The 20,465-nt window shown below is 46.6% G+C and overlaps 2 protein-coding genes across 2 annotated transcripts; both read left to right on the top strand.

Annotated features, from left to right (window-relative positions):
- Nucleotides 1–2,601: 2,601 nt before the first annotated feature.
- Nucleotides 2,602–4,981, top strand: Eif1 (eukaryotic translation initiation factor 1). Its single transcript, XM_034507791.1, has 4 exons — nucleotides 2,602–2,895; nucleotides 3,484–3,647; nucleotides 3,767–3,868; nucleotides 4,136–4,981. The coding sequence occupies exons 1-4, from the start codon at nucleotides 2,865–2,867 to the stop codon at nucleotides 4,178–4,180; spliced, it is 342 nt and encodes a 113-aa protein (XP_034363682.1). The 5' UTR covers nucleotides 2,602–2,864; the 3' UTR covers nucleotides 4,181–4,981.
- Nucleotides 4,982–17,391: 12,410 nt separating this feature from the next.
- Gast (gastrin) lies at nucleotides 17,392–20,081 on the top strand. Its single transcript, XM_034507580.2, has 3 exons — nucleotides 17,392–17,547; nucleotides 19,564–19,782; nucleotides 19,894–20,081. The coding sequence occupies exons 2-3, from the start codon at nucleotides 19,569–19,571 to the stop codon at nucleotides 19,992–19,994; spliced, it is 315 nt and encodes a 104-aa protein (XP_034363471.1). The 5' UTR covers nucleotides 17,392–17,547; nucleotides 19,564–19,568; the 3' UTR covers nucleotides 19,995–20,081.
- The last annotated feature ends 384 nt before the right edge of the window (nucleotides 20,082–20,465 follow it).

The following is a 20,465-nucleotide window of genomic DNA, read 5'->3' as shown; positions in this document are numbered from 1 at the left end:
AAAACTCTTTCATGTCCAACTTTCTTCCCTGGGGAATGTTCTGTCTGGTGAGTCCCCATCCTGCTCCACAGCTTCTCTAAAATTCAGGCCATGATGCCACGGCCACGCCAGCCTTATCTGCCCACCAGTGAGTCGGCCTTATCTAACCAGCCCATCTGAAGGAGGAGCCTGGGCCTGTGGCGCCCAGCCACACCAGCCCAGTTCTTTCCTCAGCACCTCTCTGAATCTGGTACTATTAGTCTGTTTATTTTCTGTCTGTCCCACCAGACTTTACCTTCAGGACAGGGAGACTGGTGACCTGGGCATAAACTGATAGCTCACAAGGTCAGCCAGCACACAGGTTTTTTGTTGTTGCTGTTTTAGTTTGGTTTGGTTTGCTTAGTTTAAGAGACAGTGTTTCTTTGTGGTAACAAGCAGCCCTGGCTGTCCTGGGACTTGTTCTGTAAACTAGGCTGGCCTTGAACTCACAGAGATCTGCCTACCTCTGCCCCCTGAGTGCTGGTACTAAAGGCACGGGCCAACAGGCCTGGGTTTTTGTTGGGATTGTATGGTGCTATTTTTCTTTTTTTAGTTTTTCGAGACAGGGTTTCTCTGTATAGCCCTGGCTGTCCTGGAACTCACTCTGTAGACCAGGCTGGCCTCAAACTTAGAAATCCGCCTGCCTCTGCCTCCCAAGTGCTGGGATTAAAGGTGTGCACCACCACCGCCCAGCAATTTTTCAAGATTCAATTATTGGCAATTTTTCCTCTGTTTTGTTTATTTTGGTTTGGGCTTTTTGTTGTTGTTGTTTTGTTTTTTGTTTTTTGTTTTTTTTCGAGACAGGGTTTCTCTGTGTAGTTCTGGCTGTCCTGGAACTCACTCTGTAGGCCAGGCTGGCCTCGAACTCAGAAATCTGCCTGCCTCTGCCTCCCAAGTGCTGGGATTAAAGGCGTGTGCCACCACCGCCCGGCGGTTTGGGCTTTTTATTGGCTTTTTTTTTTTTTTTTTTGAAAGACGGTTTCTCTGTAGAGCCATGGTTGTCCTGGAACTCACTTTGTAGACCAGGCTAGCCTCCAACTCACCTGCCTCTGTCTCCAGAGACCTGGGATTAAAGGCTTGCACCATCACCCAGCAGTTTGTTTTGAGTCTCTTCGTACAGAGCTGGTGGGTCTCAAACTTACAGGCATCTATCTGCCTGCCTCTGCCTCACAAGTGCTAAGATCAAAGGCAAGCACCGCCATACCTGGCCTATTTTTCTGGGTCTTTTGAGACAGTAGCCAGTCTAGCATTGAATTCACCTGACCTTGGACTTTATCCTCTGGTTTCCTTCTCCTAAGAGCTGAGATGCACCATCATACCAAGCAGTTGGCAGTATTTTTAAGTTAAGAAATTTTATGCAGGGCAGTGGTGGCACACGCCTTTAATCCCAGCACTCGGGAGGCAGAGGCAGGCGGATTTCTGAGTTCGAGGCCAGCCTGGTCTACAGAGTGAGTTCCAGGTCAGCCAGGGATACACAGAAAAACTCTGTCTCCAAAAAACAAAACAAAAAATATTTTTATATAAAACATCCACCCTTTGGGGAGCATTTGGATAAAGTCTGGCACAGTAGTCAGCCTCTGGTTCTCCTATTAGCCCCCACAAACCCAGTTACATCACACTTAGCTGTCTCTTCTTGAATTCCCCCAGCTCTTGAGGGCCTCTGGATCTAAAATCCCTAATTTCTACTCACCATCTCCCCTATTACGAAGAATGTTTCAATCAACAAGTGGACTGTAGTCCAGTGGTAGAAAGCTTGTCTAGCTAGCTCTATCCGCCATCTCAAGCACTGCAGAAAATTTAAATTTTAAAATAAGTTGAAAGGTTAACTGCTAGTCAGGGTGGTGGTGGCACCTACCTTTAATACTAGCACTCATGGGGCAAAAGCAGGCAGATTTCTGAGTTTGTGGCCAGCCTGGTCTACAGAATTCCAGTACAGCCAGAAACCCTGTCTCGAAAAACCAAAAAAGGTTAACTGCTTTGAAAGAAATATTTCACCTCGACTCTACAAAGGCTTTACCTCACACACAGGCTTGTAGGAGAAAAGGCACCCTGTAGTGCCTGGACATTTTTTCTGGGGTCCCCACTCCTACCTAAGGGACTATTTTCCTTAGAAGAATTGATCTAAATAACAACTTTTGGTTACCAATTTTAAAACATGCTTATCCAAATGATACTCTATAAAAGGTTCAGATTTTGATCACGTTATTTTGTGCTGACTAAATGACTAAGTCTGTGAATGAGTGCAAAGAAGAGTGGGCTGATGGGTGGCTGGATCAGCCGAATTTTGGAGGACCGGCAAGTCATTAAAGAAAGCCAATCGATCCTTACCCTTAGCCCCATCTTAGAGCTAGTACCAGCAGCTCAACAGGGTCAGGACGGTAGAACGTGCGATAGGCGCAGGCGCGCTCGAAACCTCCGCCAGTTTCGCGGCCGCTCAGACACCTACCATCCCCACTGCGCAAGCGTGCCGGAGGACCAAGCTTTCCCTCCCCCCCCCTCGCCCCTCCTGGAGTCAACAGAATACCCTTTCCATGCCAAACCCAGTGCGCACGCGTCGAGCCTTGACTCCGCCTCCCGACCAATAGGAAGCCGCGGTGTACGGGCGCCCGGGAGCTTGACGCCATGGGTGGGGCCGAGACGTGAGGGCAGCGCGCTGGCGTCACAGGGGCGGCTATATAAGTGAATACAGGCGCCGCCCCTCCGCCCCAGTCACTGAGCCGCCGCCGAGGACTCAGCTGCCTCCCCCTCGAGCCCCCTCGCTTCCCGACGCTCCGTCCCCCCCGCCCGCCTTCTCCCGCAGCCGCCTTCCGCAGGCCGTTTCCACCGAGGAAAAGGAATCGTATCGTATGTCCGCTATCCAGAACCTCCACTCTTTCGGTAAGCCTGGGGAAGGTCGCGGGCCCGAGTGGGGGTGGCGGGGACGGAGCTCGGCGAGCCCCTTGTTAGCTCGGGCTGGAGGGGTGGTGGTGCCCGTGGGACAGAGACCTGCGCCCAGGGTCGACCTCCGAGGGTCCCCGGAAGAAACGGGTGGGAGGTGAGCCCCAGGGCGGGCCCCTGCGTCTCGGGTGGCGCATTTACTAATGGCTCCTGCCTCTCGGCGAGCCACACCCGCCCCCTCCCGCCACCCCTGCGTCACGTCCTCTACGTCACCGTCGTTGTCACGGAGCAGGGAGGGCAGGCCCCGCCTCGAGAGCCCGGCTTCCGGTCGGTTGCATCAGCCGGGTGGGGCTCAGCCTGCCCACTAGGTCCTCTCCATCACGTGATCAGCTGCAGAGGGAGGGCGGGCCTAGAGCAGAAAGCCCATACTCGGTCTAGCTCTAGTACTGACCTGTTCCCGGAGGGACAACTAAGGACACCTCTGGATTTTAGTGCCGATATCTCCACAGCCAAAAAAGAAAAAAAATCAGGAGAGGGGAATCGACAAATGGTATACAACGCTTCCTAACAAAAATTATTTCTTCACAGACCCCTTTGCTGATGCAAGTAAGGGTGATGACCTGCTTCCTGCTGGCACTGAGGATTATATCCATATAAGAATTCAACAGAGAAACGGCAGGAAGACCCTTACAACTGTCCAAGGGATCGCTGATGATTACGATAAAAAGAAACTAGTGAAGGCGTTTAAGAAGGTGGGTCTGCTGTGGAGAGACCACATTTTATTGTCTACAAGGGAAGAGGGTGCAAACTAAAAAAGGGGTTACGTGCTGATGCATGGCCTCACACGTGCTACATTTTTTTGTTCTTGCAGAAATTTGCCTGCAATGGTACTGTAATTGAGCATCCAGAATATGGAGAAGTAATTCAGCTACAGGGTGACCAGCGCAAGAACATATGCCAGTTCCTGATAGAGGTAAGTTCAGGCCTTCCTCAACACTCTTGGCCTTTAAGTTAGGGGCTTCCTAAGTTTCTCTAATCTTAAGAGTTGGGCTCTTAAGATGCATGTGGCTCCCAACCTTCAAACAGTATTTGGGGGCCCGTGTCAGAAGGGACATTTTGTCTACTGGAATTGGCTCAAATATTCTTTACTGGGACTCCTTGCAGGGTGTAGTGGGAGGACCTGTGACTGTCGTTTCACAGACTTGATTTAACCTGTCCCTCTCCTTTGTCCTCTTTGCAGATTGGACTGGCTAAGGACGATCAGCTGAAGGTTCATGGGTTTTAAGTGCTTGTGGCTCTCGGAAGCTTAAGTGAGGATTTCCTTGCAATGAGTAGAATTTCCCTTCTGTCCCTTGTCACAAGTTTAAAAACCTCACAGCTTGTATAATGTAATCATTTGGGGTCCGCTTTTAACTTGGACTAGTGTAACTCCTTCATGCAATAAACTGAAAAGAGCCATGCTGTGTAGTCTTGAAGTCCCTCATTTAAACAGGTTAAGCAGTAAGCCCTGGCAGTGTCCACCCTGAAACAAAGCAATAACAAAGTTTCAGCCAAGAACCCCAAGATCACAGGAGGCTATGTCTGACCAGAGGTTCCTTGGGGCTCCCTCCACAGAGTCCCCTGCCCTAGGAGAGTGTCATCACTTGAACAGCCCAGGTGACCGAGAGTATGGGTAACACTGCCCCAGCTATGTCACTAGAGGGAGTTTCTGGCCATAAAAAGAACTCCTGGTGTCTGACCAGGTAGGCAGAATTCAGAAAAGGCCACCTTTCCAAGAGAAGTTATGGACGTCTAGCTCACCACCGGGGTGGTCTTTTTAAAGCAGATCTATCCTACCTAGCCAAGGGATGTTGAAATATGAAGGGTAAGACCAGCCTGGTATCAGTTAAACTTAGGACAAGGGAACAAATGCCAAGCTGGTGCCATTGGTCGTGTGGCTAGCTGTAGAAGCTTCAACTCAATATGAGCCGCTGCCCAGTGCCATGTGAAGGAACAAACTGGTCTTTTGGTTTTCTTTTCCCTTCCAGTTTTAATGTTATGTAATGTATTTAAAACCTTATTTAAATAAAGCTTGTTTTCAGAAATACCTGATGTCCAGATTCTACTTCATACTAAGTCAAGCTTAAACAGGAATCTCAAAGATGGGCTCAGCTGGATAGCATCTAGCCAAAGCTGTGCCTCTTATCAACATTGAGGTGTTCATTCTATAGCTGACATGATTGGCCAAAGCAGTTGGAGTCCTGCAGCTGTTGGACTATCTTAGCCACCAGTGGGGGAGAGCTGCTTGGTAACACTAGAATGTGCTCAGAGATCTTAAATTCTAGGACAGGGTTAAAGCAGCCATGTTGAGCTGGTTTTTGTAATGAATCCTGGGGACCAGTATGGTATAAAGAGAGCTGGTTTAAAAGATTGCCTCCTGCCCCGTGGTGGCACACACCTTTAATCCCAGGCAGAGGCAGGCGGATTTCTGAGTTCCAGGACAGCCTGGTTTACAGAGGGCATCCTGGGTCAGCATTTGGGAAGTATAAAACTATTGTAGTCCTGGCTGTCCTGCAGCTCTTACATACCAGATGGGTCTCAAACTCAGATCCATCTGCCCCTGCCGCCGGAGTTCTGAGATGAAAGCTGTGTGTGCACTACCACATGGCTGAGACAGCTCAAAATGCTGACAAAAGATGTCTCCAGTTCTGTTGAAAAGGCAAAGTACAGACAGACCTAGCACGTGGGAAAATAAAGCTAACAGTGTCTACTGCTAGTTCCTTCTATACTTAAAAATCAGGTCTGGTGGCACACCTATGATTCCAGTTCCTCAGATGGCTGAAGCAAGGAGGGATTTACTTTGTAGCCTGTCTGGGCTACAAAGTAACTGCAAAATGTAAAAGATCAAAAGGACAGGCAGTATCTGGTAGTAATAGGGCACTTGCCTAGCATTCCTGAAGCCCTAGGTTTTAATACCCAGCAAAAATAAAACAAGAAAAAAAGCCAACTTAAATTGTACAGGTCCACAAAAATGACTAAAAGCTAATTCAAACAGCTTCATGGGCAGATCAGAGGTCCTAATCTAAGAACTCAATTGGCCACCTTGCTTGGCAGTGCCCTCTTGTGGCGTTAGTATAAAATACAATTTATCATACACAAGCCTTTGTCACTTGAATTCTTTTTAATGGGTTTCTGTGTTGCCCAGGCTAACCTTGAATTCCTGAGCTACAAGGGTTCTTCTAAATTGTACTATAGGTACACAAGAGGGTCACAAGCCCTCTTGATAACTTTAGGAGATACATATAACCTCAAAACTTAGTTCATTCTACAAGGCTTTAGTTATACCTCGTGCATACTCTTAATGGCTCTTTTAAGTATAGACTTCATTTTCTTAAAGATCTGGTCACAAATTGGGATTCTAGACCTTCCCCCAAACAGTTTGGTTCCATGGGTATTAGCTAGACAATGCCCAGTCCCATGGGCCTTTGAGGGTAGATGAACTTGAAGGTTCATCACCAAAATATGAACCCCAAAACCCTAGAAAACAGAAATAAGTATTTGTTTTCAGACTGGATCTTACTATGTAGCCCTGGCTACCCTAGAACTTGCTCTGTGGACTAGGGCTGAACTCAAAAGAGAAATACAATCAAGAGAATCAGGAGTTCAAGATCAGCCTGGGGTACATGAGACTCCATCTTAAAAACAACAATAGAGGCTGTTGAGATGGCTCAGCAGTTAAGATCACTGACTAGTCTTTTTCAGAAGACTTAGGTTCAGTTCCCACTAATAACCATCTATAATTAGCTCCAGAGGAACTGAAGCCAACTTCTTGACTCAAGAGTACTGTATACACATGGTGCACAAAAGCAAAACAACCACATATAAGTGAATAGTGTGTGGTGGGGCTATAGTTCAGTGGTAGGGTACTTACTGGACCATCACGTCTAGAACCTGAGCTTAATTCTCAGTACCACTCCCCCATCAAAAACAAGTGTGTATTGAGCGAGAGGACTTCACAATGTGGCCCAAATCCCACTTCCCTTCTCCTTGGATACTGTTGCCAATCCATTCACCCAGCCACGGCAGGCTCGGTCACAGCAGGTTACATTGTCTTTAATCATTTTTACATGGTTAATTTGTACCCATCACGGACAATTGGTTAAAAACAGGAAGATGTTGAAAAATTAAAAGTTAAGATGGGACATACATGTGACAGCCACTCTGTGTATCAAGCCATTGATTCTTGGTTTCTGTGAGATGAGAGGAAGCAAGCAGCAGAAAAGGCTGCACGACGAGCGAGCTGATGACGTAGGATAGCTCCCGGTTCACCTTGGAGACAGCATTTTAGAGCTCAGCCTCAGGCAGCTTGTTAGAACCACAGACCTTCAAGCCCCACCCGGCCCCACTGAATCAATGTTATCAATGTTTATTTAATAAAGCTTTTGACACCTGTTTAGACCATACGATTAGCAGACCACCTGCTGTCATCTGCAAGCTGAGTTTTTTGTTGTTGTTCTTTTGTTTTGTTTTTAAGGCACTAGCTGAGTACAGTAATGCAGGTCTGTAGTCCCAGCACTGAGGAGGCCAAGGCCATAGAGGAGTTTAGTGCCATTTTGAGCAGTATAGTAGGACCCTGTCTCTAAAGTTTTTCTTTTAACTTTTTTTTAAGATTCATTTATTTGTGTATGTACACTGTCACTCTCAAATCACAATCAAATAAATAATAAATATATATTATATAAATAAATAATAAATCAAATCACAATAATGTTGATTTATTATGTATGCAATGTTCTATTTGCATGTCTGTCTGCACACCAGAAGAGGGCACCAGGCCTCATTACAGATGGTTTTGAGACATCATGAGGTTGCAGGGAATTGAACTCAGGACCTACAGAAGAGCAGTCAGTATTCATAACCACTGAGCCATCTCTCCAGCCTGTCTCTAAAGTTTTTCAAGAAAAGGTTTCTCTGTGTAGGCCTGGCTGCCCTGGAATTCATTCTGTAGACTAGGCTGGTCTTGAACTCAGAGATCTGCCTGGCTCTTCCCGAGTGCTGGGATTAAAGGTGAGCGCCGCCACAGCCCAGCTTTAAGTGGGGTTTTTAGTTCTTCAGATCCGCAGTAAAATGAGAACAGTAAGTAAGAATGAATGTGCATTGAGTGATTGTGTCTAGATGAGACCAGAATCACTGGAGGTGGCCCAGCCAACCATCACACTCCATCAATCTCCACTGAGGCTCTAGGGCTGACCATAAAGGCTCATTCATTCAATCACATCGCTAGAAGGCTGAGGTGGGATTATCAGGTGTGCAGGGCCAACCTGGGTCATACGGTGAGGCCCTGTCTCAAAAAATTTTTAAATCCTGGGACTGAGGAGGTCATTCGGTTGGTTGAGTGCTTAGTATGTGTGAAGTCCTGGGCAGCCAATCCCCAGCCATATCAACCAAGTGTGGGGACACAGATCTGTACTCCCAGCACTCAGGGGGATAAAGGAAAACCAGAAAATTCCAGACCATCCTTGACAACACAGCAAGTTCAAAGCCACATGAATGAGACAAAGTCTCACTCTTGATAGACTGGGGAAGTGACTCAGTAAAATGCCTGCCACACAAACATGAAGACCTGAGTTCAAATTCCCCAGTACACACATAAAAGCTGGGCATAGCACATGTAACCCCGTGTCTGAGGGATGGCCAGCCAATCTGGCAGAATCAGAAAACTCCTGGTTCAGTGAGAAACCCTGTCTCAAAAAATGAAGTGGAGATCTGGAGATCAACTGAGGTAAACAATGCCAAACTCTGGTCTCCATACACACACACACACACACACACACACACAGAGAGAGAGAGAGAGAGAGAGAGAGAGAGAGAGAGAGAGAGAGAGAGAGACAGAGACAGAGACAGAGACAGAGACAGAGACAGAGACTCTAGAGCCAAGTATGATCCAAGCATTCAGAAAGCTAGAGTAGTGAGATCAAGAGTTGAAGCCAGGCATAGTGATACACACCCTTAATCCTACCCTAGGGAGGCAGAGGCAGGCAGATCTCAAGGCCAGTCTGCCTACACTGAGAGTTCCAGAACAAAACAAAAAACAAAACAAAAAACATTGGGCCCATTGTATGGCACCTAGAACTTGATATGTAGATTAGATTAACCTGAAAAACTAACTCTCTCTCTCTCTCTCTGTACAGAATCTCATGTAGTCCAGGCTGGCCTTGAACTTTCTATGTAATGGAAAATGACCTTGAATTTAGGATCCTGCCTTCACCTTCTCAGTGCTGGCATTTTTTTTTTTTAATTTTATTTTATTTATTTATTTATTTATTTATTTATTTATTTATTTATTTGGTTTTTCGAGACAGGGTTTCTCTGTATAGCCCTGGCTATCCTGGAACTCACTCTGTAGACCAGGCTGGCCTCGAACTCAGAAATCCGCCTGCCTTTTGCCTCTGCAAGTGCTGGGATTAAAGGCGTGTGCCACCACCGCCTGGCTCAGTGCTGGCATTATAGTGGCTCACTACCACTCCAGACCAGTTGCTCTGGAATAAAATACCTGGGCTCAAGTCTCCCCTGTGTGGCTGTGGGCTGTGTTTAATTTGGGACTAGTTGGGTGGAATTTTTTATTTCACCCACATTATAAGCCAATCAGTTAGCTTACTACTCTTTCACTAATGCTGACAGAAGATACAAGACTCCTGGGCCTGGGGTTGAAGATACAGCTCAGTTGGTAGAATGCTTTCTTAGCATACCAGAAATCCTGAATTCGTAATCCCAGCATATAGGAACTGGAAGCAGGAATATCATAAGTTCAAAGTCATCCTTGGCTACATAGTGAGTTTGAGGCCAGCCTGGACTAGGTGAGACCCTGTCTCAAAAATAAAAATAGGGCTAAAGATGAGCTGGAGAGAGGGCTCAGATAGTGTTATAGCCAGCAATGGTGGCATAGCCCATAATCCTGGCACTTGAAAAGGTACAAACAGAGGCTGGAGAGATGGCTCAGTAGTTAAGAGCACTGACTGCTCTTCCAGAAGTCCTGAGTTCAATTCCCAGCAACCACATGGTGGCTCACAACTATCTGTAATGGGATCTTATGCCCTCTTCTGGTATATAGCTGAAGACAGCTATAATGTATTTATATACATAAAATAAATAAATAAATCTTTAAAAAAAAAAGGTACAAACAGAAAGAGCAGGAGTTCAAGGTCATCCTCAGATACATACTACCAAGTTCAAAGTCAGCCTAGACCACATGGGATGATAATAATAATAATAATAATAATAATAATAATAATAATAAGAAGAAGAAGAAGAAGAAGAAGAAGAAGAAGAAGAAGAAGAAGAAGAAGAAAGAACAACATAAACTCCATTTGTCTCCATTTAAGGACCAGGCCTGATCTTGAAAAGAAGGTACCAATTCCAGGAACAGACCATAAACTCCAGAAACAAGGTCATAAAACCCCCTCCCAAAGAACAGCCTGGGGATAACCACAAAAATGGAGAAATATCTTACCTCAGAATGGGCCATCTGCACTGAACAGTCCCATTTCATCTTACAGTTAAACGTCCATGGCATAAGTATGCAGACCACTGACCACCTGTGACCCCCTAGCACCCACCAATGCAATTTTAGATTACTTAATCCTTCTAGAGAGTTCCCCCAGTTTCCTGTAAGAAGGCCTTCCCACCTTTGTCTGGGGTTGCCATTTTGAAGAATGGTTGACCCCGCATGCTGGTTATTTCTGCAGAATAAACGCTCTTTGTCTTTGCATACTATCTGAGTCTGGAGTCTTCCTTCTGTGATTTTCTGACCCTTACAATAATAAAAATAATGTTGAATAAATGCAAGAGCACAGGAATGACAGTGAAGGCACACGGCCTCTAAGCCAGCAGGAAAGTCTGAGACAAAGGGTCCTGAAGAGCTGCTGACCTTGAGCAAGGTGACAGTCTGCTCAGTGACAAGGAAAGAAGAGGTCAGAACGTGGTCTCAGACATCAGTGTTAGCAATGGAGAGACAGGCGCCGATGACCTTGGGAGTGAAGAGAAGCCGATTCACTTATGTTGCCAGGCAACAATCCAGTGGCAGATAATTTGAGTAGAATAGAGTGGCCACTTCTGGAACTTTCTCTGACTGGGTTTTAAAGGGAGGGGGGGACAGGAGCTGGAGAAGGGGTGGTGGGGGCCTCTGCCAGTCGGCCAGGTTCTGAGCTGCACAAGTACATCCCACCTAGTGAATAGCCCGTAAGCTGAGAGCCAGAGAGGTGGAGGAACCGGGGATCACAGCAGAGATGGACTAGAGAGGGAATGGAAGAAGGGGCTGAGAGCCAAGAGAGACAGCCAGCCACCCCTGAACTCCGAGAAGACCCAGTGGGTTTGCAGCTCAGCTCCCTTGCCTCTCACCTGTGGTGTCTAAACCTGGTTAAGCCTCACTTCCTCATCCATCTCTGAACTGCTCTGAGAAAGGATTCTGCAGCCTCAGAGACACCTTTCAATTCGTTTTCCCACTTATGCATTAAAATTATTATCTTCAAGACAATGACTCATTGTAAAGACCAGGCTGGCCTGGGACTCAGAGTTCTTGCTGCCTCTGACTCCTGAGTGCTAGAATAATATATGTGTGCCACCACACCCCACTAAAAATTTGTATTAGTATATAATATATATTAATTATATGTAATAAAAATGTTTCACTGTGGCTTTGTGGGTGTGTGTGTGTGTGTGTGTGTGTCTGTGTGTGTGTTTGTGATAGAGTTTCTCTGTGTGCACCTGGCTGTCCGAGAACTTGCTCTGTAAACCAGTCTGGCTTCAAAATCACAGAGATCCACCTGCCTCTGCTTCCCCAGTGCTGGGACTAAGCCACCACAGCCGGCTTGCCCTCAATTTCTCTTCTATGTTTGAATTTTTTGTTTTATTTTTTGATAATATGTAGGTAGGGGGGCACAACATGTATGTGCATATGAGGTGGCCACAGAGGCTAGAGATGGCTGGATTCCAAGTGCTGCCAGACATGCGTGCAGAAATCCAACTCAGATCCTCAGCAAGAGTAGCAGGTAATCTTAAACACTGAGCCGTTTCTCCACACCACTCCTTAACACACACCTTTTTGAAAGATGGGATATTGCACTGGGCATAGCGGTGCATGTCTTTAATCCCAGCACTTGAGAGACAATGGGAGGCTCTGTGATTTAGGGACAGCCAGGGTTACGTAATGAGACGCTGTCTCAAAAAAACAAGACAGAGAGAGCAGAATCTTGATAGGTAGCTCAGGCAGGCCTCAATCTCGCAAACAGCCTTGATCACATATATAAAGCACTATACCTGGCACTTATACTATGTTAGATTTCATATGTGCACTAAAGATGCATTCATTATACAGCAAAGCTGAACATGGCGGACCCCACCTTTAATCCCAGCACTTCAGGAGTGGAGGCAAAAGGGTCAGGAGTTCAAGGTCATGTTCATCTTAATAGAGAGTTTGAGACTAGCCTGAGCTACATAAAACCTTGCCTCGTAGGACTAGTGTGGTGGTACATGTCTTTAATATTGGCGCTCAGAAGGCTGAGGCCAGCCTGATCTACATAGCAAGTTCCTGGACAATCAGGGTTACATGGCCTGCCAGGGTCACACGCAGTGAAACCCTATCTCAAAATAAAACAAAGAGTCTGGGCCTAGAGAGATGGCTCAACAGTGAAGAGTGCTGGATGTTCTTCAGAGGCCTCAGGTTTGCTCCCTGGCTCCCACAAGGCAGTCCATAACTGTAACTCCAACTTGAGGACATCTGATGCCTTCTTCTGGCCACCACAGCACCAGGTATAGTGATGGTACACAGATACACGTGTAGGCAAAGCAGTCGTATACATAAAAATAAATAAATAATTTTCCAAGGCTTGGTGAGATGGTTCACTAGCTAAAGGCTCTTGTTGCCAAGCCTGACGATCTGAACTCAATCCCCAGGACCTAAAAGGTGAAAGGAGAGAGGTGACTGCAAGTTGCCCTTTGACCTCCACTCTTACACTTCGGGCACAAATGGCCACACACATGCAAATAAAAAAAATTCAAAAAATGTAGTAAAAAATAGATTTTAAAGAAAAAGTAATTTAATGAACAAAAATAAGGGCTGGAGAGATGGCTCAGCAGTTAAGAGCACTGACTGCTCTCCCAGAGGTCCTGAGTTCAATTCCCAGCAACCAGATGGTGGCTCATAACCATCTGTTATGGGATCCGATACCCTCTTCTGGTGTGTCTGAAGACAGCTACAGTGTACTCATACACATAAAATAAATAAATCTTTAATAAAAAAGAAACAAAACTAATAAAAGAAAAATAAGGTATGTGCCAGGATGTGTTTAAATTAAAGGCAAACACTGCACCATTTTAGATAAGGTGCTTCGGCATCCTCAAGTCTGGATAACTGGGGATGCAAGGACAACCATGTATATGTCAGAAACAAGACCTGAGCCTGGAGTTCTAAAGCATCCTTTGCTGGGTCCCTTCTCTCACACAGATGCTCATTCTGCATGCAGACCCCTCCCTGTGCCTGTGTCTGGCCTCACCCCTGGGATCTGGTTTGAGGATTCCCCAAGCAACAAAAGTGTGAAGCCTTGCATGAGAAGCACATCTAAGAGACACACGGGTGGGTGAGAGGGGAGGGGGAGGGAGGCCAGGAGAGGCTAAGGAAGGGATGGGGCATCCATGCCCTCTCTGTATGCTGCTGGGCTTCTGAGAGTAGGCAGGAAGGTAGGCATCTCTAACTACCTGAGAGCAATGTCCCGGCTGCCATCCCTGCGCCCCTCCACTCCCACACAGCGGTTAAGATGCCCACATTAGCATGAACTCCTCACAGTGTCCCCTTAGTCCCATCACACCCTCCATGTCCCAGTTGCCTGGTGAAGCTGAGTCACCGCCAACCTCTCCCTTTTTCCGCTATTAAGAAGCAATTAGGGAGCTGAGGCACTGGCCTGTGTGACAGCGGTTTTTAGCTCATCAATAATGGTTCGGGTTGTGTGGGTGGGCAGGAGCGAAGCAGGTGTGCGGGGGCTGCAACTGGAGCCCTGTCTCCAGGGAACAGTCACCCTAATGGAGTACCCTCAAAATGATGGCTGTTTTGAACCAGCGGGCTCTCAAGTCACCCAGGCAATGACAATACTGTACATATCCATTTCTTATCCCAGAAGGGGCCTGTTACCCAGACCCTCACCCTAAGCTAGTGTTCCTTAGTGAGAATACATTTGGAATATTGGGATTTGGGTGGGTCAACTCTTGTTTTTGTGGTGCTAGGAATAAACCTGGGAGCGGGGTACGTGCTATGTTCCTACTGAGCTTCATTCCCAGTCAGATTTAAAATATTTGAAAAGTCAAGAACATTTCCCATGGGCTAGCAACAGGGGTAGGGTGCTTGCTGCCAATCCTGACTACGTGAGTTAAAGCCCCAGGACTCACAGGGCGGAAGGAGAGAACTGACTCCCACAAGTTGTCCTTTGACCTCCATTCACAAGCCATGGAGGGGCTGAAGAGATGGTTCAGCGGTTAAGAGCACTGGCTGCTCTTCCAGAGGTCCTGGGTTCAATTCCCAGCAACCACATGGTGGCTCATGACCATCTGGAATGGGATCTGATGCCCTCTTCTGGTGTGTCTGAAGACAGCTACAGTGTACTCACATGCATAAAATAAATAAATATTTGTTTTTAAAAAAGGAGGAGGAAGAGGAAGGAAGGAAGGAAGGAAGGAAGGAAGGAAGGAAGGAAGGAAGGAAGGGCACATCTCTCCAGAGAGATGAGATTAAAAGTACTTACAGCTCTTGCAGAGGACACAGGTTTGATTCCTAGCATCCACATTTGGCTCACATCAAAAATACCCCCAAGATAATTTGGCTTGGATTTGCAAACTTTTTTTGAGACTAACTCTCTCTATGTAATCTTAGTTGTAGACCAGGGTAGTTTAGACTCAAGAAATCTGCCTGCCTCTGCCTCCTGAGTGCTGGAATTAAAGGCCTGAGACTGCCAGGCTGGTTTATTATTTGCAACATTTTAATTCTCCTTTAACCTCCAAATTCAGTCACTTGGCCAGCAGCAGCCTCGGGTGGGATCCTCCTTCAGACTCCTGCACTCTCTGCTTTGTAAGACTGTGTGGTTAAACTGGGTCCAGTCAGATTGGTAATATATATTGAGTTTCTTATTTTTAGTGGCATTTTTGCAACGGCCTCTAAGGATTGGCACAGGGACTTATTCAGGGGAACCATCATTCTGCCTCTGGAGTCCCTCCTAAGGAGGAGCCCAGGCCCAGCTCCTCTTATGTGCATGAATACAAGCCGGGGAGAGTGCTCCCCCTACATGGGCCTCAGTTTCTTCACAATGACACTTACATCCTAGCATCATGGCAGACTACTGCGTTCATTCCCGCAGAGGGCTTTACTGGCCTGGCACACAGACTGTCATATTATGATGGTGGGGGCAGGGGTCATGGGGAGGGCATGAGACTAAGTCTCATGATCTGGTTTTTAACTTCACAAGCCCAGAAAGTGGACACTGACACCACCTAACAGCTCAGTGTTGGTTTCCAGCACTGGCCTCCTGCACAGTGGTAGGTAATGATGGCCTTCGGGAAGCTTGGCCTCCAGAGACTTCATTTTTGCTGCCTCCTCCAGTGGCCACTAAATGGGACTTGTTCTTGAGGGACAGAAAATCTTGGGGTCATAAAGTGATGCTTTGAAGGGAATTACCCAAATGTGCCAAGTTAGTGCGTGGGCTTTCTCCTGTTCCCTCTCCACCCCTGTCTTGTGAGGCAGGTATGAATGGATCCCATTTCACAGAGAAGGCTAACTGAGGTCCAGAGTAGGCAAAGGGGGAAAAGTGCAAAATGTATTAAATTTCCATGGGTGGCGTGCAGAATGCTTTGGATACTGCACTGTCCCAAGACCCACCCTCAAGTCATTTCCCCACAATGTTTGGATGAGAAGGCATCTCAACAACTAGAAAAGGGGAGAGCCAGGAAACCGTCCCTTCCTATCAAACCACAGGCCTTTGTGAACACAATATGCAGTGTGCACTCCTGAGGGAGAGGGCTATGCCTCTCATCTCTGAAGAGGATCCTTGTCATACGCACTTTGCAGTGCCTACAGTGACAGCCACCATTGGTGAATAGGAGGTAGTCTGCTGTTTATAATAATTGCCATCCTTCTAGCTGGAGGAAGAACAGCCAGGGGGCATAACCTGAACCACAGGCAGAAATCAACCTAGCTCTCTGGAAAGCTTGTAATTTCCGGTTACCATAGCAACACCAGCATCTCCATCCCCCAGGACATGAGAAGAGCTGCTCTCACCCTGTCCTTTCTCCCAACCCCCTCCAATACCTTCTATCTCTGAGATTTTTGTGATTCAATTAATTACTGTCAATGCTTGTACTGCATTTTGTCTTTTCTTCTTCTTCTTTTTTTTTCTTATTCCATCTGCTGAGTCACCATGTCCTGCTCTGGATTAGAGCGGTTATTCACTAGAACAGTTGGGTGCTGGTTGCCATGGTCACAGTGCAGCCTGCATCCTTCATCACCTGTTAATTCTCAGCAAGGCTGGCTGTGAGCGTGGGTACCACTGCCCTTATACAAGACCCAAGGGACATTAAAGCTTGTCGAGACAGGAAGCGAGGCCCAATGACACATGAATGAGAGTAGATGTCTCATCTCAGTTATGAAACAATAAAACACAGCCTAGAGATTGTTATAACCTTGCAAACCACATTCAGTCAGGAGTTTATCAAATAAACCAAGAAATGTATCATTTTTCTTTCCTGGTACATCTTTGAAAAAATGCCTTTGTTCGCTAACCATTTTAAGATGTATTTTTTTTGTTCTTGCAAAGTTATGAATTCTTAATGCAAATCACAATCTACCCCTGAAAGCAAAATGGAAGTCTTGAAATACAAGACCCTCAAGGAACTGGTTCCGGGTAAAGGGCTGACAAGGGGTCTGATTAAGCAGCAAACCCAAGGGGAGGGTACAAGAGTATTGGGCAGATCCAGTCCAACATAAAGAGCACAGACAGGAGATGCTGAGGGTTTTCCATGGTAACAGGAGCATAAAAGCATGTTGGTTCCAAGGCAACCAACATGACACTCTCAACAGAAAGAGCAAGCTTATTAGCCCACGGCCCATTGCTCCTGATAACTACGACATATCTTGTTTGCAAAGCCCAATGGAGGGGACAGGGATCAATAAGTCACTCTATACTCACACACTACCTATCCATCAAACATCAACATATGGGCTCCTCTGAATCTTAGGTCATTTGATTCCCATTCATTCTTCCTCTTCCCTCTCCTCTTAGCCCCTCCCCATGGGATGTAGTCCAATAGAGGGCTAGGAAGCCTGTGGCTCAAGGGATGCAGTAGAGTGGGCTGCTCTCCAAGGAGTCTATCTCCTGTCTGTCCCCTCCCCGTTTCAGCCCTTCCCTTTCCCCATATCCAGAATGAATAACTAATTGATTGATAGCTCTGTGACAGGGTGGGGCAGAGTGACAGGTTGTACCTACACCCCACGCCCATTACTCTTGCTGTGGGGAATCTGGTCTCACCTGGAAGGAGGGTTTGGGAGGAACCTCAAGGGTTTTATAAGACAGTCCTGGAGCAGCATGTAGAGCGGAGCTGACCCAGTGCCACAACAGCTCACCATCCCCAGCTCTGCAGGTGAGAAACTGGGAAGGGAAGGGAAGGGAAGGGAAGGGAAGGGAAGGGAAGGGAAGGGAAGGGAAGGGAAGGGAAGGGAAGGGAAGGGAAGGGAAAGGAAGGGAAGGACAAGCTCCTTCCTATAGAGGCTCCAGATCATAGTGTCTCCAGAGATGGGGCCCTTTGCTTAGCCTAGAGTGGAACTGATTTTCAGCTCTAAGGCCACACTATTGTCCTTGATTCCCATCTGTCTTTCTGCTTCACTCAGGATCCAGCCATGATCCTGGGGCTCCTGCCAGCCAGGGAGGTGAGCAAGCGAGGGTTTCCCCCACCCCATTGCTAAGATGAGAAAACAGAGGTCCAGAGGCTAGATATTATTAGACTTTAATAGGCAGCGCTAAGACTGGAACCCACAGCTCTGAATTCCATCTCAAACCCTTTCCTAGGCCAGTGCTACCTAAAAGAACTCTGAGATAAGGAGAATGCTTTAAATTAGAACTTTCCTGTATAGCAGCCATTAGCCACATGTGTACTTATCATCTGGCTAGTTCAAAGGTAGAAAACTGTATAGCAATTCATCCAGATTTCAGGAGCCACAGATAGCAAGTGACGGCCATATTTATCAAGCTGTGTGGCTCATATTGGACAGAACAGCTCTCTATAGCATTGATTTCTTTCCCTTTTCTTTTCAGTCATTCTTTCTTTTTGGTAGGGTATCACTCCTGCCCAGATTTGCCTAGCACTCACAGACCCTTAAACGTGAGGCAATCCTGCCTCAGCCTCCCAAGTACTGAGATAGAGACAGGAGCCAACGTATCCAGCTGCGATTCTTCAACATTTCTTTATTAGCCACAAATATTTCTCTCCCACAGAAAATCTAATCTGAGAATTTTGTCATAAAAAGCTAATATTTTTAAGGGGTTTTTGTTTGTTTGTTTGGTTAGTTGGTTTTGTTTCTCAAGACAGGGTTTCACTAGTACCACCCTGCCTGTTCTGGAACTAGCTCTCTATATAGACCAGGTTGGCCTTGAACTCAGAGATCTGCCTGCCTCTGGCTCCTGTGTGCTGAGATTAAAAGCATGTGCCACCACACCCAGCCTCTAATAGTTTTTAATACACATTTAACACAACAAAACAAAAACAAAACAAAACAAAAAAAACCTGGGGAAAGTTCTTTAAAAAAAAAAAAAAAAGCAAAAACAGAACAGAAAATATCAAGTCCAAAGAACAGGTAAGGTTTGGAGTTTGATGTTTGCTTGGGCATTTCACTTTAGGTCGAGCTGTAGTTCTGTCAGGCTATATTCACCCTCCTGCTTGGCTGCAAATGCCGGGTTTAATTTATTTTCCTTAGCTGCATAAGTACATTTGCAGGCTGTTCATCAGCTAAACACAGAGGAGCCTCTCCTCCAAGGTTGCCTAGCAACCGTGGGGCCCAGCCCCTAATGCACATGCTAGTGGTCTCCAAGTGGCAGTGTATGATCTATAACACGCTTTAGTGTGCGTGAATCTTTGTTCTTGCTATTTAAAATTTTGCTTTAAGCGCTAAGAGTCACCTAAGAGTCACTGGACCCAGCATCATCTGGTGGAGCAGTCTGGAAAACACTGTTCTATGGTCATTGTAGGTTTTTTTTTTTTTTTTTTTTCATTTGAAATTGTGTGTGTGTGCATGCATGTGCCTGTGTGCATGCACGCACACATTTGGGTAGCAATACCAGTGCCCATATGGACATCAGAGGAAGTCTATTATTCTACACCTTACTCCATTGAGACTGGGTCTCTCTCTCTCTCTCTCTCTCTCTCTCTCTCTCTCTCTCTCTCTCTCCCTCCCTCCCTCCCTCCCTCCTCCCTCCCTTTCTCCCTTTTGCTCCCTCTCCCTCTCCCTCTTCCTCTTCATCTCCCTCTCCTTCTCGCTCTCCTTCTCCCTCTCCCTCTCCATCTTTCTGTAGCCAAAAAGCTTAGAGCCCACCTGGTCTAGCCCTTTACCTCTGGGACTATGGAATAGCCCCATCTTGAAGCCCAGCTCTCTTCCCTTCTCAGACAAGATGCCTCGACGACTGTGTGTGTGCATGCTGGTCTTAGTGCTGGCTCTAGCTACCTTCTCGGAAGCTTCTTGGAAGCCCCGCTTCCAGCTACAGGATGCATCATCTGGACCAGGGACCAATGGGGGCCTAGAACAGCAGCAGCTGGACAAGCTGGGCTCAGCCCCTCACCATCGAAGGCAACTAGGGCCCCAGGGTCCTCAACACTTCATAGCAGGTAGTAGCTGCTGACCCAGCCAGATTTGGCCATGGTTCCCCCATACTGACCCTACAGTTCCTTGAGACTTGGCCTTCTTCTCTCCATTCTTTTCTCCTGTCATCTCCTCAGACCTGTCCAAGAAGCAGAGACCACTAATGGAGGAAGAAGAAGAGGCATACGGATGGATGGACTTCGGCCGCCGCAGTGCTGAAAAACACCAGTATAACTAGCAACACTCTTCCAGAGCCCAGTCCTCTCCAGCCACCTCCAGCTCAGTCCTTACAAAACATACTAACAATAAACTAGCTTCCAATATATCCCTGAGTCATGTCATGTGCTTGACTGGAGAGGGGTTGAGGCAGGAGGGAGAGCTGAGTACACCTTAGAGGCAGACCGGAGAGTAGCACTGATCAAGGGTCTACCTGGGCGCACCTGGATGGTCAGAGGTTAAGCAGTCAAGCTTCCTGAGCTTTCAGAGGATTCTGGTTCAGTTCCCAGCACCCATATCGGGTGGCTTACAGCTGCCTATAAGTCCAGTTACAGGGAATCCACCCTTCTTCTCACCTCCTTGGACATATGCACTCACATGTACCTAGACATATAACATCTAATATATATATATATATATATATATATATATATATATATATATATATATACTCATGTATATGTATACATATATTCATTATAAATGTGTCACT

The sequence above is a fragment of the Arvicanthis niloticus genome, chromosome 6, assembly GCF_011762505.2.
Source record: "Arvicanthis niloticus isolate mArvNil1 chromosome 6, mArvNil1.pat.X, whole genome shotgun sequence".
In the NCBI taxonomy this organism is placed as follows: Eukaryota; Metazoa; Chordata; class Mammalia; order Rodentia; family Muridae; genus Arvicanthis; species Arvicanthis niloticus.
This window is presented reverse-complemented; position numbering and strand designations above follow the sequence as displayed.

Bases quoted from the DNA above. Each gene is read 5' to 3' on its own strand.
- Eif1 (XM_034507791.1), top strand. From the start codon at position 2,865: ATGTCCGCTATCCAGAACCTCCACTCTTTCG. The intron at 3,648-3,766 runs GTGGGTCTGCTG...TTGTTCTTGCAG, and splicing joins TAGTGAAGGCGTTTAAGAAG to AAATTTGCCTGCAATGGTAC. The intron at 3,869-4,135 runs GTAAGTTCAGGC...TCCTCTTTGCAG, and splicing joins TATGCCAGTTCCTGATAGAG to ATTGGACTGGCTAAGGACGA.
- Gast (XM_034507580.2), top strand. From the start codon at position 19,569: ATGCCTCGACGACTGTGTGTGTGCATGCTGGTCTTAGTGCTGGCTCTA. The intron at 19,783-19,893 runs GTAGTAGCTGCT...TCATCTCCTCAG, and splicing joins TCCTCAACACTTCATAGCAG to ACCTGTCCAAGAAGCAGAGA.